Here is a 16208-nt window from a genome sequence, read left to right on the forward strand (position 1 = left end):
GCCCGCCCCCCCCATCACTTCCGCCGCCGACCGGCGCCGCCGCGGCCATGGGGCGCTGAGGCGGCGGCAGCGGCGCGGCAGCGGGAGCGGGGCCGCAGCGGCCCCGCCACCGGCCACCGGCCCCGGCCCCGGCCCCGGCCGCCCGCTCCCCATGGGCTGCGGGGCCGCGGGCCATGGAGCGGTGCGCGGCCCGCCGGGCCCCAGGTGAGCGGGGCGGGGGCCCGGTAGGCCCCGGTAGGCCCCGGTGGGCCCCGGTGCGGCCGTCGCCCCGGCAACGCGGCGGGGCGGGGCGGGAGGGCCCGGGCCGGGGCACCGGGATGGCGCCGCCGGGGCGCGCCGCGGCCCCGCAGCCATGACGGTGCCCCGGGAGATGCCCGAGAAGTGGCCGCGGGTCCGCGCCCCCGGCGGGGCGGGTGGGTGCGGGACGGGCGGGCCTGCGGCGGGGCCGGGCCGGGGGGGCCTGGGGGTGCAGGGCTGGGGGTCGGGGGGTGCAGATATCCAGGGCTGGGGGTGCAGGGCTGGGGGGCGGGGGGTGCTGGGCTGGGGGTCGGTGGTGCTGGGCTGGGGGACTGGGGGTGCAGATATCCTGGGCTGGGGGTGCAGGGCTGGGGGTCGGGGGGTGCTGGGCTGGGGCTCTGGAGGTGCAGATATCCAGGGCTGGGGGTGCAGGGCTGGGGGTGCAGGGCTGGGGGACTGGGGGTGCAGATATCCAGGGCTGGGGGTGCTGGGCTGGGGGTGCAGGGCTGGGGGTCGGGGGGTGCAGATATCCAGGGCTGGGGGTGCAGGGCTGGGGGTCGGGGGGTGCTGGGCTGGGGGTCGGTGGTGCTGGGCTGGGGGACTGGGGGTGCAGATATCCAGGGCTGGGGGGGCTGGGCTGGGGGGGCAGGCCTGGGGGGCGGGGGGTGCTGGGCTGGGGGCCGGTGGTGCTGGGCTGGGGGGCTGGGCGGGCAGATATCCTGGGCTGGGGGTGCAGGGCTGGGGGTCGGGGGGTGCTGGGCTGGGGCTCTGGAGGTGCAGATATCCAGGGCTGGGGGTGCAGGGCTGGGGGTGCAGGGCTGGGGGTCGGGGGGTGCTGGGCTGGGGGTCGGTGGTGCTGGGCTGGGGGACTGGGGGTGCAGATATCCAGGGCTGGGGGTGCTGGGCTGGGGGTGCAGGGCTGGGGGTCGGGGGGTGCTGGGCTGGGGGCCTGGGGGTGCAGAAGAAGAGGGCTGGGGGCTGGGGGTGCAGATATCCAGGGCTGCGGGTCTGGGGGTGCAGGGCTGGGGGTCTGGGGGTGCAGCTGAGCAGGGCTGGGGGTGCAGATAAGCAAGACTGGGGGTGCAGGATCTGGGGGTAGTGGGCTGGAGGGGTCTGGAGGTCGGGGGGTGCTGGGTTGGGGGACTGGGGGTGCAGATATCCAGGGCTGTGGGTCTGGGGGTGCAGGGCTGGGGGTCTGAGGGTGCAGCTGAGCAGGGCTAGGGGTGCAGGTAAGCAAGACTGGGGGTGCAAGATCTGGGGATTCCAAGCTGAGGGTCTGGGGGTGCAGGTAAGCAAGGCTGGGGGTCTGGGGGTGCAGATAAGCAGGGCTGGAGGGTCTGTGTGTGCAGAAGAAGGGGTCTGGGGGTGCCGGGTTGGGGGCCTGCAGGTCCAGGGGTGCAGCTAAGCAGGGCTGGGAGTGCAGGATCTGGGGGTTCTGGGCTGGGGGTCTGGGGGTGCAGATATCCAGGGCTGGGGGCCTGGGGGTACAGTTCTGGGGGTGCAGATAAGCAGGGCTGGAGGGTCTGGGGGTGCAGAAGAAGAGGGCTGGGGGACTGGGGGTGCAGATAAGCAGGACTGGGGGTCTGGGGGTGCAGGACTGGGGGTCTGGGGGTTGCAGGAAGAGGGCTGAGGGTGCAGGGGTGTGGGTCCTCGCATGGGGGGTAACACAGGGCCACGCGACACAGCTGGGGGGCTTCCCTGTTCCCCTGGGGGTCTGGGGCTCCTGGGCTTGCCTGGGGCACTTTCGGGGCGCAGGGGAGCAGGGCTGGCCAGCGGTGGGGTGCAGAGGGGAGGTCTGGGGCGCGGGGCTGACGGGGCACGCCGTGTTGCAGAGGAGGAAAGGCGGGTGCGAGCCAACGCACGGGAGTACAACGAGAAGTTCCAGTACGCGGTGAGTGGGGTGGCCGAGCCCCGTCCCTCGGGGGCCTCGTCCTGCGGTTTGGGCAGGTTTGGGGGGGCTGGGGCCTGCGTCACCCCTCTGGGTCAGCAAAGGGGGGGGGGGTTGCAGCTAAAAATAGATGTTTGTCCCTGAGAAAATTGTGCTGACGAGCCGGTAACGCCAACAGAGTTCTGGGGCTGGGGTGGCAGGGCTGGAGGGGGACACAGCGCGCTCCCGTGGCAGGGGACGCAGCCCCCCATCCTCTGCCGGGGCCCGAAACCCCCCAGCTCTGCCTGTACCCCTGCCCGTCCCCCGATGCGGTTCTGTGTCCGGCTAATTAACGAGCTTCCGGAGCCGCTGGGGGAGGGGCACCGCTCACCTTGGCCTCCCCCTCCACGCTGGAGGTTATTTCTGGCTGCTCCAGGCCAGGCTCGGCCTCCGCCTCGCTGCGGAGCGGGGAGCAGAGGGTCTGGGTTGGGGTGACCCTTGCGGGGGGGCCGGGTGCTGCCGCCCGGATGCTGCGGATGCTGCCGCCGGAGGAGGCTGGTCCCTGGGTACCGGCTGGCGGCCGAGGCGGAGGAATCGGCTTCTCGAGGAAGCTGCCACAGAGTTAAAGCAGGGGCAGGAGCCAGGGGGCCGGGCTGCTGCCCAGAGCTCCCAAATCAGGGGCGCGGTGAGCTGCAGCCCTGCCCCCAGAGCGATGCTGGGGGTCTCGGGGTGTCTCGGCAACTCATGAACCCCCTTCTTGTCCCGTCTGTCCGCAGAGCAACTGCATCAAGACCTCCAAGTACAACATCATCACCTTCCTGCCTGTCAACCTCTTCGAGCAGTTCCAAGAAGTGGCCAACACCTATTTCCTCTTCCTCCTCATCCTGCAGGTGAGTGCTGGGGGCCCCGGGGAGGCAGACAGGGCCCCCCGACGCTGTCCGTCCCCGGGAGGGCCCAGGGCACGGCCTGCCCCTGGGAAGCGGCGGGTTTGGCACCCTCGAGCAGGGCTAGCGTGGGCCTGGGGCTGGCCCAGTCCCCTGTGACTCCCGCTCCCCGTCCCCAGCTGATCCCGCAGATCTCTTCGCTCTCCTGGTTCACCACCATCGTGCCTTTGGTTCTTGTGTTAACCATCACAGCTGTCAAAGATGCCACCGACGATTATGTGAGTGGTCCCCCACGCGCCCCTCTACCCGGGCTGGCTGCCCGCTGCCGGCTGGGCACGGGGACTTGGGGCTGGGCAGGGGGCTGCGACCCTGGTGCGGGCGCGCGGTGCCCGGGGCCACGGCATTTGCAGGGGGAGGGATGCAGGACCCCGTCCCCAGAGGGGCTGACGCTGCTGTCTCTTCCCCTCCGCGCCCAGTTCCGCCATAAAAGTGACAACCAGGTGAACAACCGGCAGTCTCAGGTGCTGATCGGCGGAGTGTGAGTGTCTGGGGCACGGGGCCCTGCGGAACGCGGCACAGGGCCGCAGGCAGGGGCAGAGCGCAGTGGGGTAGGGGAGAAGCCATGCTGCTGGCTTGGGCCTAACTCCACTCCGCTGTCCCTCTGCAGCCTCCGGCAGGAGCAGTGGATGAACGTCCGTGTCGGAGACATCATCAAGTTGGAGAACAACCAGTTTGTGGCGGTGAGCGTGGCCCCGAGATAAGCATGGCCCCGGCTGGGCAGTGCGCAGACAGCAGCACGGCCTGGTGCTGCGCCCGCTCTGCTTTTGTGCTCCTCCATCGCCTCCTGGGGTGGAGACATCGGGAACTTTCCAGCTTGGAAGTTGTATTTGGGTTGTAGTGTTTGAGCCGTGTTTGAGCTCTGGGGATTTGGCTGATGCGAGCGCTTCAGGCGATGGTGTCCAGGCCGGGGTGCCAGCAGCGCCCGGCTAAGGACGCGCGGCTCCAGAGACCCCGCTGGCCCCTGGCATCCGAGAAGCTTCCCTGGGGAAGGCAGAGGGGAGCCCCAATGTCAGCGCAAGCCTTCGTGTGTCTCTCCCGGCAGGCTGACCTCCTCCTCCTCTCCAGCAGTGAACCCCATGGGTTGTGCTACATCGAGACGGCGGAGCTGGACGGGTAGGTAACCCCCGCTCGCCTCGGGTGGCAAGGGAAGGCGAGAGGTAGGAGTGAGAAGGGGCTGCGGGCAGGGCAGGAGCTGCTGGGGACCTGAAGCCACGGAGCATCTGCGAAGGCCCTCCCTGCCAGGCTGTCGCTAACCCCGCCCGTGGTGCCTCCTTGCCCGCAGAGAGACCAACATGAAGGTGCGGCAGGCCATCCCCGTCACCTCGGAGCTGGGTGACACCAGCAAGCTGGCCCGGTTTGATGGTGAGTGCCTGCGACCGGTCCTCCGCAATGGGGCAGTCCCTGGGTTTCCTCCTCCATCACCTGGCGTGGGTCCACCCTGGAGAGACCAGGACCATCCACACGGTGTTGTGGCTTGAAGCGGATCTCTGGGGAGCTGGGGACGGTGCTGGGAGCACTGGGATGGAGCTGGCCATGTGGAGAAGGCACGTTACAGCCGAGCCATCCCCTGCGCCCAGGCGAGGTGATCTGTGAGCCCCCCAACAACAAGCTGGACAAGTTTGGCGGGATGCTGTACTGGAAGGAGAACAAGTACCCCCTGAGCAACCAGAACATGCTGCTGCGGGGCTGTGTCCTGCGCAACACCGAGTGGTGCTTCGGCCTCGTCATCTTTGCAGGTGGGCTGGGACAGCTGCCGCCGCTGCGCTGCGCAGAAGGGAGAGACCCCGCTGACGCCCTTCCCTCTCCCCAGGGCCCGACACGAAACTCATGCAGAACAGCGGCCGGACCAAGTTCAAGCGGACGAGCATCGATCGGCTGATGAACACGCTGGTTCTCTGGGTATGTGGAAGGCAGATCGCAGGGAGCCCCGGCTCTGGCACGCTTGGGGCTCTGATGTCCCGTCCTGTCCCCAGATCTTCGGGTTCCTGGTGTGCATGGGGGTGATCCTGGCCATCGGCAACGCCATCTGGGAGCACGAGGTGGGCGTCTGCTTCCAGATCTACCTGCCCTGGGACGAGGGGGTGCACAGTGCCTTCTTCTCCGGCTTCCTCTCCTTCTGGTCCTACATCATCATCCTCAACACTGTGGTGCCCATCTCGCTCTACGTGAGGTAGGGCAGGGGCCGAGGGGCTGGGCTGGGGGTGCGCGAAGGGCAGGCACCAGGAATTAGGGGTGCTCTCTGGGGAGGGGAGATGGGGATGGAGATCCACGGGCAGAGCTGTGTGCGTGGGGTGGGCGCGAGCTGCTCTCCTGGTGATGGGCCACGTCTGCCCTCGGGGATACCCCAAGACCTGAGACCCCACAGGTCCCTCGGGGCCCCCCCGGCTGTGTCTGTCTGGCTGCTCGTCTCCCTGCCCTGGCTGCATGCTGGTTATTTTGCTCTGCCCTCCTGCAGCTCCCAGGCTCCTGCACTGTCCCCTTCTCTCTCTCTTTTAATTTCTCTCTCTTTTCGTTCCCCAGCATGGGTTCTGTCACCCTTAGCCCCGAGGTAAGAACGTGTCGCCCCCACCCCTCCCACTAGCTCATTGCTGTCTGCCCTGGGGGCCGGGGAGGGGGTTCGGGGCGCGTAGGTGTGCGAGATGCCCGGGGAGCCCCACGGGCTGCCCCCTCGGTGCCAGGCCCCGCGTCCCCAGCCCTGGCTTGGCGGTGGCTGTCAGTAGGAGCGGGTGCGGGCCACCCCCGGGGAAGGGCGCGGGAGCCGGCAAGCAGCGTGGGGGCCCTGGGTGCCAGGGTGCCCCAGGTGCCTGGGGGTCTAGGGTGGGCGTGTGTGTGCCCGTCGCTGGCTCAGCAGAGCGTGCTGCCCTGCCCCGGTGACACCCGGCTGTCCCCGCCCTGCAGCGTGGAGGTGATCCGTCTCGGACACAGCTACTTCATCAACTGGGACAAGAAGATGTACTGTGCCAAGCGCCGGACGCCAGCCGAGGCCCGGACCACCACCCTCAATGAGGAGCTGGGGCAAGTGGAGTACATCTTCTCCGACAAGACCGGCACCCTCACCCAGAACATCATGGTCTTCAGCAAGTGTTCCGTGAACGGGCACAGCTATGGTGAGCGCAGGGCACCGGGGCCGGGCTGGGTCTGCCTGCGGGGTGTGGGTGCAGCAGCTCCCCTCCTGCAGACGCTTTGGGGCACTCGGGGCAGCCGGGGGACGAGGGGGCTCACCCGTAGCGTTGGGGGGCTGCCACTGCCCCGTGGCCCCCCCGGGCGTGGGTGCTGGTGGGACAGCAGCGTTGGGTCCCTGTCCTGGTTAAATCCGTGCCCCGGTTCACAGGCGACGTGCAAGATGTGCTGGGTCACAAGGCGGAGCTGGGAGAGGTAAGGGTGCCGCAGGGCCAGTGCCTGGCTGTGCCACTTGCTGCAGGGGGGTAACCCCATCTCTGCCCTTGCCAGAAGCCAGAGCCAGTCGACTTCTCCTTCAACCCGCTGGCGGATCCACGGTTCCAGTTCTGGGACCCCAGCCTGCTGGAAGCTGTCAAGCTGGGAGACCCCCACGTGCACGAGTTCTTCCGCCTGCTCTCGCTCTGCCACACCGTCATGTCCGAGGAGAAGAGCGAAGGTGGGTGCAGAGGGCAGGACCTGTCCCTGCGCACCTTGGGGCGCAGCGCTGGCTCTGACCCCCCGTGCCGTCCCCAGGGGAGCTGTATTACAAGGCTCAGTCCCCGGACGAGGGAGCGCTGGTCACGGCTGCCAGAAATTTCGGCTTTGTGTTCCGGTCCCGCACGCCCAAGACCATCACGGTGCACGAGCTGGGTCGAGCCATCACCTATCAGCTGCTGGCCATCCTGGACTTCAACAACATCCGCAAGCGCATGTCCGTCATCGGTGAGGTCCTGGGCACAGCACAGGGGCTGTGGGGGCCGCGGTGGGGCTGGGGCGCGGGGGCTCGGTGCGGTGTGCTGGGGACCAGCCCCACACGGATGGTGACGTGACTGTGGAGAGGCATCGTGGGGTCGTGGCTGGGGGTTGGAGTGGGACCTGCTCCTGCACCCCTGAGCCTTGCAGCTTGTCCCCTGCTCCCCGCAGTCCGCAGCCCCGAGGGCAAGATCCGGCTGTACTGCAAAGGTGCTGACACCATCCTGCTGGAGCGCCTGCACCCCATCAACCAGGACCTGACCAACGTCACCACCGACCACCTCAACGTGAGTGGGGCCGGGTCCTGCGGGCAGGGCTGGGAAGGGAAGAGGGGCTGCCCAGAAGCGCGGAGCCTGGCTTGTGCCCTGTCCTGGGGGGCGATCAGGGTCTTGGGGACACCGTCGGGGTCTGCCTGTGCACCCAGCTCCGGCCGCTTGCAGGAATATGCTGGTGAGGGGCTGCGGACACTGGTGCTGGCCTACAAAGACCTGGAGGAGAGCTACTACGAGGATTGGTCCGAGCGGCTGCACCGAGCCGGCAGTGCCCCCGAGGCCCGTGAGGATCGCCTGGCTCACCTCTACGACGAGGTGGAGTACGATATGATGGTACGTGGGCTGGGGGCCCTGGGGGGCGGGAGGTGGCTGGGGGGCAGCCCCTGCTGACCTCCTGCCGGTTTGGGTCCCCCCAGCTGCTGGGAGCCACGGCCATTGAGGACAAACTGCAGCAGGGGGTCCCCGAAACCATCGCCATCCTGACGCTGGCCAACATCAAGATCTGGGTGCTGACGGGGGACAAACAGGGTGAGGCATTGCTGGGGTGGGGGTCTGGGCTGGCTGGAGACGAGGGCTGGATCCCACCTTCCTGGGGGGCGGCGGGGCAGACGCTCCCCCCTGAGCTGACCCTGCCTTGGCCCCTGGTTTTCTGTCCCCAGAAACGGCTGTGAACATCGGCTACTCCTGCAAGATGCTGACGGACGACATGACGGAGGTGTTTGTGGTCACGGGCCACACCGTGCTGGAGGTGCGAGAGGAGCTCAGGTGAGGGTCGGGGGGTAGGGCTGGGCAGACGACGCACGTGGGGCCGGCGTGGGGCACGGCTGCCTGTGGGGGAGCTGGGGGATACAGAAGTGCCCTGAATCAGGGCTCCCAACCCCTTTCTTTCTCAGGAAAGCCCGGGAGAAGATGATGGATGCATCGCGCTCCATGGGCAACGGCTTCTCCTACCAGGAGAAACTCTCCTCCTCCAAGCTCACCTCTGTGCTAGAAGCCATCGCGGGCGAATACGCTCTGGTCATCAACGGGCACAGCCTGGTAGGGACCTGGGAGCGCCGGGCTGGCTGGGGCACCGTGCCCGGCTGTGGGCCGTGCCCCCCACTGTCCCCCCGCTCTCCTCGCAGGCCCACGCGCTGGAGGCTGACATGGAGGTGGAGTTCCTGGAGACGGCGTGTGCCTGCAAGGCCGTCATCTGCTGCCGCGTCACGCCCTTGCAGAAAGCCCAGGTGGTGGAGCTGGTGAAGAAGTACAAGAAAGCTGTGACCCTGGCCATCGGGGATGGGGCCAACGATGTCAGCATGATCAAGAGTAAGTCCTGGGGTCTGGGGAGCCGCAGGAGGGACAGGTCCCCCCTTGCACCGTTCCGGGGCCCGTGGCAGCCTCTGTCCTCGCCCCTCTGTGCCCCGCAGGAACACAGTCCCGCTGGGGGGGTGCCACCCCCGGTCCCCTGTGCTCCTGGCAGAGCACTCCTCGCTCCACGTGTCTCTTCCCTCCGCAGCCGCCCACATCGGGGTGGGCATCAGCGGGCAGGAGGGCATCCAGGCGGTGCTGGCCTCCGACTACTCCTTCTCACAGTTCAAGTTCCTGCAGCGCCTGCTCCTGGTGCACGGGCGCTGGTCCTACCTACGCATGTGCAAGTTCCTCTGCTACTTCTTCTACAAGAACTTCGCCTTCACTATGGTCCACTTCTGGTTTGGCTTCTTCTGCGGCTTCTCGGCGCAGGTGCGTTGCTGGCTCCTGGCGCTCGGAGTTGGGGAGGGTTTGCCTGCGGGATCCCCTCCGCTCAGAAGCGTGGCCTGGGCTCCCTGTGGGGCCTCATCCTGCACCACCAGGCACACAGCCTGCTGGAGCACGGCAGCGTGTGGTGGGTGCGAGGAGCCTTTGGGTCCGGGGCAGCAGCACCCTGTGCCGCTCAGGGTGGGCACCCACGGGGGGCTGGCGGTGGCTCTTGGGTCCCTGCGGGTGCGGGGGCTGGCTGGGGCACGGGGCGGGCAAGTCTTGCGTCCCTCTGAGCACTCCGTTCCACCCAGACTGTGTACGACCAGTACTTCATCACGCTCTACAACATCGTCTACACCTCGCTGCCCGTGCTCGCCATGGGCGTCTTCGACCAGGTACGATGAGGGGAGTCCCTGGGTGCGCGAGGAGCTGGCCCGGCTCCCCTGCGTGGCCCACCCCGCGGGAGGAAGCGCTGTCCTTGTCCCTCCGCGGGCAGCGGTGGAGGCTGTCCTTGTCCCCGGGGAAGAGGCTGTGCCTCCCTGGGGCTGGAGGGAGGTGCCCAGAGTGCCCCGTGCCCCCAGGACGTGCCGGAGCAGCGGAGCATGGAGTACCCCAAGCTCTATGAGCCTGGGCAGCTGAACCTGCTCTTCAACAAGCGGGAGTTCTTCATCTGCATCGCCCAGGGCATCTACACCTCCGTCCTCATGTTCTTCATCCCCTACGGCGTCTTCGCTGACGCCACCCGTGACGATGGCGCCCAGCTGGCTGACTACCAGTCCTTTGCTGTCACCGTCGCCACCTCCCTTGTGATTGTCGTCAGCGTGCAGGTAGGGACGCGGCTGCTCGGCCCCAGGCTGTAGCACAAAGGGCGGGTGAAGGTTTGGGTCCCATCCTGCTCTGCAGCCGTGCTCGGAGCGCCGCGGTTGTCCCCTGAGCTCTGCTTCCTCCTTCCCCTCTCCGCCAGATCGGGCTGGACACGGGCTTCTGGACGGCCATCAACCACTTCTTCATCTGGGGCAGCTTGGCCGCCTACTTCGCCATCCTCTTCGCCATGCACAGCGATGGCCTCTTCCAGATGTTCCCCAACCAGTTCCGCTTTGTGGGTGAGTCCCAGGGGGGCTGAGCAATGCCCCCCACCCCAACAGGGTGCTGAGCCCTGCCTGGATTTGCCCTTTCCCCCCCCCCATCCAGGTAACGCGCAGAACACGCTGGCCCAGCCCACGGTCTGGCTGACCATCGCCCTCACCACCGTGGTCTGCATCATGCCCGTCGTGGCCTTTCGCTTCCTCAAGCTGGACCTAAAACCCGAACTCTCGGACACGGTGAGAGCGCGTGGCTGCGGGGAGCGGAGACGGGGTCCCCTCCCCTGGGGGTAGGCAGTTCTGCAGCACCCTGACCCTGTCCCCCGTCCCCCGGCGGCGTCCCCAGGTCCGCTACACTCAGCTGGTACGGAAGAAGCAGAAGACCCAGCACCGGTGCATGCGGCGTGTGGGGCGCGTGGGCTCGCGCCGCTCCGGCTACGCCTTCTCCCACCAGGAGGGTTTCGGGGAGCTCATCATGTCGGGCAAGAACATGCGGCTCAGCTCCCTGGCGCTCTCCAGCTTCGCCGCCCGCCCCAGCGCCGGCTGGATCGAGACCCTGCGCAAGAAGAAGGGGAGCGACGGCAGCACCGCCGGCAGCCCCAGCGGCGCGGCTGACAGGACGCTCAAGGTGTGAGGCTGGGGAGGAAGGGGGGGGGGGGTCGCGTCCCCTCCCGCGCAGCCGGGGCCCCCCCTCGCCCCCTTCTCTCGCCGTCACCCGGCGGGGGACCAAGCCCCTCCTCGGGGAGATCCCGTGGGGGGAGCAGTGGGCCCAGGTGCTGAGGTTTGGAGGAGTCTGGACTGTTGCAGTGTAACCAAAAAACAATATTTTTCCCCGTCCTGGGGACGGACGGACGGACGGACACTGTCCCCAGCAGCCCCCCCCGCTCCGGGGCCGCTCCTCTGTCAGTATTCACCTCCACAGAGCGCAAATACCCCATCACACGCGAATGTATCACGCCAGAGCCGCAGGCGCGGGGGTCCGGGGGGGGCCGTGACAGCGCCCTGCCCCCTCCCCGCCCCTCCCCCACGTGTCTTCTTTTTCTATAAAAAAAAAAAAAAGAAAAAAAAGGAAAAAAAAAAAAAAAGGAAAAAAAACCAAAACCACCACAACAACAAAAAAAAAAAAGGAAGGAAAACCCCCTCCGAGTTCACAGAGCGCCTTGTTTCTCGCAGCGTTGGCCGGTTGCAGGGAGAGCGCGGGGGGCCGGGGGTGAGGGGTGTCACCGGCCCCCGCCTCGGGGGGCACCGGGACGGGGGCGCCGGGCGGGAAAGGGGAAGCGTTCCCCGCTTCCTTCCCGCTTTCTGCGGGAAGCAGGGGTGGTGGCAGGCCGCCGTGATTCACCCGCGCGCCGGGGGCTTGCACAACCCTTGGCCTGAGCTTCCTCCCTCCTCCTCCTCCTCCTCCTCGCCAGTTCTTGGGGAGCGGACCCTCTCCCATGGCGGGGGGACGGGTGGGCATCGTCCCCTCCTCACCGGGGGGTCCCCGGGGGTCTGGGGCCGCTCTCTCCTTGATACCAAAGAGGAAAGCGTTCAGGACGGGCTGCGGCGTGGGCCGGAGTCGATTTTTTGGGGGGGTTTGGGGGGTTATTTTGTGTTGGGGGGGGCGAGGATTGGGGGGGGGGGGCGCCTAATTTATTATCGCGTTTCTAGAGTGCGGAATTGCATCGTTTTAGGGCTCCACAGAGGAAAAAAACAAAACCCCCAAACCAGCTTTTTTTGATAAAAAACAACAACAACAAAAAGACTGTTCTGAGCAGTGACCATTTCTGCCGTGTCGGGGGGGGGGGGGGGGGACCGGGGGGGGCAAAGGGAGCCCCCCGCCCCCCCCCGGTGCCGCCTGGCCCCGCCCAGCCCGGGCGCACGTGCTGCCGCCGCGGAGCCGCCCCCCCCCCCCTCCCGCCCCGTCCCGGTTTCACAACCGCGGGCACCGGCGGCCCCGCCGATGTTTCCCTGCCCGGGGCCGGGCGCATGGCGCGGCCGCCGGGGCCGCTGCTCGCCCTCCTCCTCCTCCTCCTCCCCCTCCTCCCCGCCGCCGCTGCCCGGCGGCCCTGCGGCCCCGCGGGTGAGTGCGACCGGTACCGGGGAGGGTGGAGCGGCGGGAGCCCCCCCCCCCGCCCGCCCCGTCCGCCGGGGGGGCCCCGGGAGGGGGGGGGTGGAGGCGACGCTGCCGGTAGCGGGGCCGGGCAATGGGGGGGGGGGGGGGGGCTCGGGTCCCTGCCCGCCCCGGCGGGGCTCAGGCGGGCCCGGGGCACGGGGCTGGGTGGGTGCTGGGTGCTGGGTGGGTGCTGGGTCCTGAGTGGGTGCTGGGTGCTGTGTACTGGGTCCTGAGTGGGTGCTGGGTGCTGTGTACTGGCCCCTGAGTGCTGGGTGCTGAATGGGTGCTGTGTACTGGGTCCTGAGTGCTGGGTGCTGTGTACTGGGTGCTGGGTGGGTGCTGGGTCCTGAGTGGGTGCTGGGTCCCGAGTGCTGTGTACTGGGTGGGTGCTGGGTCCTGGGTGCTGTGTATTGGGTGCTGTGTACTGGGTGCTGGGTGGGTGCTGGGTCCTGAGTGGGTGCTGGGTGCTGTGTACTGGGTCCTGAGTGCTGGGTGCTGAGTGGGTGCTGGGTGCTGTGTGCTGGGTGCTGTGTGCTGGGTGCTGTGTACTGGGTGCTGGGTGGGTGCTGGGTCCTGAGTGGGTGCTGGGTGCTGTGTACTGGGTCCTGAGTGCTGGGTCCTGAGTGGGTGCTGGGTGCTGTGTACTGGGTGCTGGGTGGGTGCTGGGTCCTGAGTGGGTGCTGTGTACTGTGTGCTGGGTGCTGCGTACTGGGTCCTGAGTGGGTCCTGGGTGCTGTGTACTGGGTGCTGGGTGGGTGCTGGGTCCTGGGTGCTGCGTACTGGGTCCTGAGTGGGTGCTGGCTGGGTGCTGCACACTGGGTCCTGAGTGCGTGCTGGGTGCTATGTACTGGGTGGGTGCTGGGTGCTGGGTGGGTGCTGTGTACTGGGTGCTGGGTGGGTGCTGGGTGCTGTGTACTGGGTGCTGGGTGGGTGCTGGGTGCTGGGTGCGTTCCCGGCAGCAGGAGCCGACGGGAACCAGCAGGTCGGTGCTGGCTGTTGACCTTTGCAGCGGGAGCCGGGAGCGCGGCCCCGGGCGGCCTCCCTGGCCCCAGCCCAGGCCTGGCCCGCTGCCCCCGGCCAGCCCGGCCGCTTAACCCCTCCGGCCCCGGCACCCCCGGCACCCCCGGCCGGAGCCCCGCTCCCGGCTCCCCACGCTGCACGGCCGGGTCCCCCCGCCGGACCCCCCACTCGCACCCTGGGTGCGGCGGTGGCCGTCCCTGTGGCGGTGCCGGCGGGGGTCCGCGTGCCCGGGGGGCCGAATCGCTGGCTCCGCGCCTCCTGCAAATATTGTCACCGAGCAGGCGCGGGGAGCGGATGGTGGGGTGCCCCCCTCCTCCGGGGACGCCCGCGGGGTCTCGTCCCCATTGCCTGACCCCCTCTCGTCCCCCCCCCAGGGCTCTCGCAGGACACGGTGCTGGGACGCCCGGGAGCGAACGTCACGTTGACCTGCCGGGACGAGGAGCCGGCCAACGTCACTGTGTCCTGGCAGGTGGAGGAGCGGGGGGCGGCGGCGGCGGCGGCGGGGGGCCGCAGCCGGCGGCTGGCGGAGGGCAACGCGCTGCTCCTGCGGCAGCTGCGCTACGAGGACTCGGGGCGCTACAGCTGCTACGTGGGGAGCCGCCCGCTGCGTTCCCTGCGGCTGCTGGTGGAAGGTGGGTCCGCGCCGGGGCAGGGGCTTCCCTCGCAGCATCGCCCGGTCCGGGGTCCCCCGTCCCCCAGCACCTCCCTGCCTTGCAGAGCCCCCCGAAACTCCCCGGGTCTCCTGCTACCGGCGGAGCCATGATAAAGACGTCCTGTGCGAGTGGCCGCTGCGGGCGAAGCCGTCCCCGGGGACACGGGCGATGCTCTGGGTGAAGCGGAGGTGAGCGCCATCCCGGCACCTCCCTGGGGCTGGGACCCCACGGTGTGGGACGCGGGGGACTTTACCGTCCCTCCCTGCGGACCTTTTCCCCGATGGGCTGCCCCATGCCCGGTGTGTGCCACAGCCCCAGCCGAACCGCGTCCCCGCAGGTTCGCGGCCGAGAACGCCACGGAGCAGCGGTGCCGCTACTTCTCCAAGGCGCAGAAATTTGTTTGCCGGGTGAAGGTGCCACCCGGCGTCGACGACACCAAACCCCTCGTGGTGTCCACGTGCGTCAACAATGGCGCCGGCGGCTCGGCCGGCGAAGACAGGATCATCACCCTCAGCAGCGTCCGTGAGTGCCGCTCCTCCCTTGCTGGTGGCCAGGGCAGCGGCGCGGTGCCGGGCCCTGAGCCCCCCCTTTCTTGGCAGTGAAGCCCGACCCCCCCCTCAACGTGACGGTGGAGGCGCTGGAGAAGGCGCCGCAGCGGCTGCGGGTCAACTGGTCCTACCCCTCGTCCTGGGACCCCCGCTTCTACTGGCTCCGCTTCCAGGTCCGCTACCGCCCCGAGCCCACCCAGGCCTTCACGGAGGTGAGATGAGACCCCCTCCCCCACGTGGGGCTGGCCCCCCGTCCCAGTGAGGCTGTCCCCAACCCCGCGCTGTCCATGTCCCCTCCAGGTGGACCAGGTGACGACGACATGGCTGGACATCCGTGACGCCTGGCGGGGGACGCGGCACGTGGTGCAGGTGCGGGCGCAGGAGGAGTTTGGCCACGGCACGTGGAGCGAGTGGAGCCGGGAGGCGGTGGGCACCCCCTGGACAGGTAGGAGGGGGACATGTGGCCCCGAGGCTGGGGGCTCAGCCCGGGGTCCCCCAGCCTCACGACCCCCGTCACCTTGCAGACCCTAGGGACCTCACCTCTGAAATGGGACCCTTCAGCTCGCAGGTAGGGCACGGCCTCAGCCCCGGGGAGACGCGACACGCTCCCGGTTGGGTCTCCTGTCCCCGTGTGGGACAAGGGGACACCGGGGCGGGAGGGCTGCCCCGTCCCATCGCGTCCCCCCGCCTTCTCTTGCAGTTCCCCATGGAGGATGGCACCTACGGGGTCACGCTGCCCCCCGAGCTCTTCGGGGAAGATGCCGATGATGCTGCTGGTGGTGAGGAAGGCTCCCTGGGTTGGCTGCGGGGGGGCCGGGACCCCCGGGTCCCTCGTCCCCACACCGAGCCCGTCCCCCCTCTCTGCCGCAGGGGCCATCGTGGAAGCCAGCGCCCGTTCTGTGGCATCCCCCTATGCCGCCTTGGTGGCCGGGGGGAGCCTGCTCCTGGGCATCGCCCTCTTCGTTGCCATCGTGGTGAGGTGAGTGCCCGGGGGGCACCGGGGGGGGCTCCGCCTGCCCCCCCTGACCTGGGACCGCTCTCCCTTCCTGCAGGTACCGGCGGACGTGGCGGACGGGCGGGCAGCGGGGGGCCAAGCCGGAGGGTGAGGGGCAGCACGTGCTGGTGCCCCTGGGCCCCCCCAGCTCCCCGCTCAGTGAGACCCCCCTGCTCTCACCCCCCAGCCCCTCAGCCCCCGGGGCTCTCCACGTCACCAACTTGGACTATTTCTTCTCAGGGCAGTAGCCAGGGGCTGGACGCGCTGGCCGCTGCCTGCGGGTCAGGCAGGGGTCCCTGGCCCAGGGGGGTCCCGGGGCTGGGATGTGGCCCCGGGAACAGCCCCCCCCCCCGTCTGGGGGTGCCAAAAGCTGCCCCCAGACCCCGTGGCTGGCAGCAGCCTCTGAGGAGGGGGATCAGCGCCGCCCCCCATGGGGAACCAGCCGGGGGGGCCCCAAGATGGGTCCCAGGGGGGCGGCAGCTCCGGGGCCTCGGCCAAGCTGGAGTGGCCGGGGTGAAGGTGCTGGAAGCACGGCCACGCCGGAGCGTGGGAGCGCGGCCGGGCTCTGCCCGCGGGGCCGCGTTTGGGGGTCCCGCGGGGAAGGGCCTAGCCCCCGCCGTGCCACGGGTGTCGGGGAGGGGGGGGCCTGGCTGGATCAGCCCCATCCCTCTGCCCCGGCCCCCCCAGGGCTTGTTTTGAAAGCACGTGTTGGGGAAGCGGGGCAAAACGTGTCTCAAATAAATGCCTGGGATTTTTAGTGGAGTGGGTGCTTTGGGGGGGGAGGAACGGAGAAGTGGCTGCGGGCTCCCTCGCCGGGCAGTGACGCCAGGGTGGTGGGGTGAGGCTGGGCTGTGCAGCCCCCAGG

The 16208-nt window shown here is 68.9% G+C and overlaps 2 protein-coding genes across 5 annotated transcripts; both read left to right on the forward strand.

Moving 5' to 3' along the window:
• The first annotated feature begins 41 nt into the window (after positions 1-41).
• ATP8B2 (ATPase phospholipid transporting 8B2) lies at positions 42-11054 on the forward strand. Of its 4 annotated transcripts, XM_087772044.1 has the most exons (28): positions 44-204; positions 2070-2128; positions 2881-2994; positions 3168-3266; positions 3465-3526; positions 3656-3728; positions 4091-4161; positions 4331-4410; positions 4626-4784; positions 4859-4947; positions 5022-5218; positions 5569-5604; positions 5947-6155; positions 6380-6423; positions 6499-6664; positions 6742-6930; positions 7132-7247; positions 7401-7565; positions 7649-7760; positions 7892-7997; positions 8126-8270; positions 8357-8540; positions 8731-8954; positions 9263-9346; positions 9533-9778; positions 9916-10054; positions 10143-10273; positions 10380-11054. In XM_087772044.1, exons 1-28 carry the CDS (start codon positions 174-176, stop codon positions 10665-10667), a joined length of 3618 nt encoding a protein of 1205 aa, XP_087628170.1. In that variant the 5' UTR covers positions 44-173; the 3' UTR covers positions 10668-11054. The 4 variants fall into 4 exon arrangements, with proteins under 4 accessions (XP_087628171.1, XP_087628170.1, XP_087628169.1 ...); XM_087772045.1 differs by lacking the exon at positions 5569-5604 and having other exon boundaries at positions 42-204; positions 2070-2121; XM_087772043.1 differs by lacking the exon at positions 5569-5604 and having other exon boundaries at positions 45-204.
• An 890-nt stretch (positions 11055-11944) lies between these two features.
• Positions 11945-16100, forward strand: IL6R (interleukin 6 receptor). Its single transcript, XM_087772078.1, has 10 exons — positions 11945-12095; positions 13523-13780; positions 13866-13989; positions 14139-14323; positions 14401-14561; positions 14650-14794; positions 14874-14917; positions 15050-15128; positions 15220-15328; positions 15402-16100. The coding sequence occupies exons 1-10, from the start codon at positions 12002-12004 to the stop codon at positions 15589-15591; spliced, it is 1389 nt and encodes a 462-aa protein (XP_087628204.1). The 5' UTR covers positions 11945-12001; the 3' UTR covers positions 15592-16100.
• Positions 16101-16208: the final 108 nt, after the last annotated feature.

The sequence above is a fragment of the Nipponia nippon genome, unplaced genomic scaffold, assembly GCF_047370975.1.
Source record: "Nipponia nippon isolate SJK-2023a ecotype South Korea unplaced genomic scaffold, ASM4737097v1 scaffold_36, whole genome shotgun sequence".
Taxonomy (NCBI): domain Eukaryota; kingdom Metazoa; phylum Chordata; class Aves; order Pelecaniformes; family Threskiornithidae; genus Nipponia; species Nipponia nippon.

Excerpts from the sequence above, each read along its gene's own strand:
- IL6R (XM_087772078.1), top strand. The coding sequence starts at position 12,002 with ATGGCGCGGCCGCCGGGGCCGCTGCTCGCCCTCCTCCTCCTCCTCCTC. Across the intron at positions 13,990-14,138 it reads ATGCTCTGGGTGAAGCGGAG|GTTCGCGGCCGAGAACGCCA; the intron begins GTGAGCGCCATC and ends GCGTCCCCGCAG. Across the intron at positions 15,129-15,219 it reads TGCCGATGATGCTGCTGGTG|GGGCCATCGTGGAAGCCAGC; the intron begins GTGAGGAAGGCT and ends TCTCTGCCGCAG.
- ATP8B2 (XM_087772044.1), top strand. The coding sequence starts at position 174 with ATGGAGCGGTGCGCGGCCCGCCGGGCCCCAG. Across the intron at positions 3,527-3,655 it reads CAGGTGCTGATCGGCGGAGT|CCTCCGGCAGGAGCAGTGGA; the intron begins GTGAGTGTCTGG and ends GTCCCTCTGCAG. Across the intron at positions 5,219-5,568 it reads CCCATCTCGCTCTACGTGAG|CATGGGTTCTGTCACCCTTA; the intron begins GTAGGGCAGGGG and ends TTCGTTCCCCAG.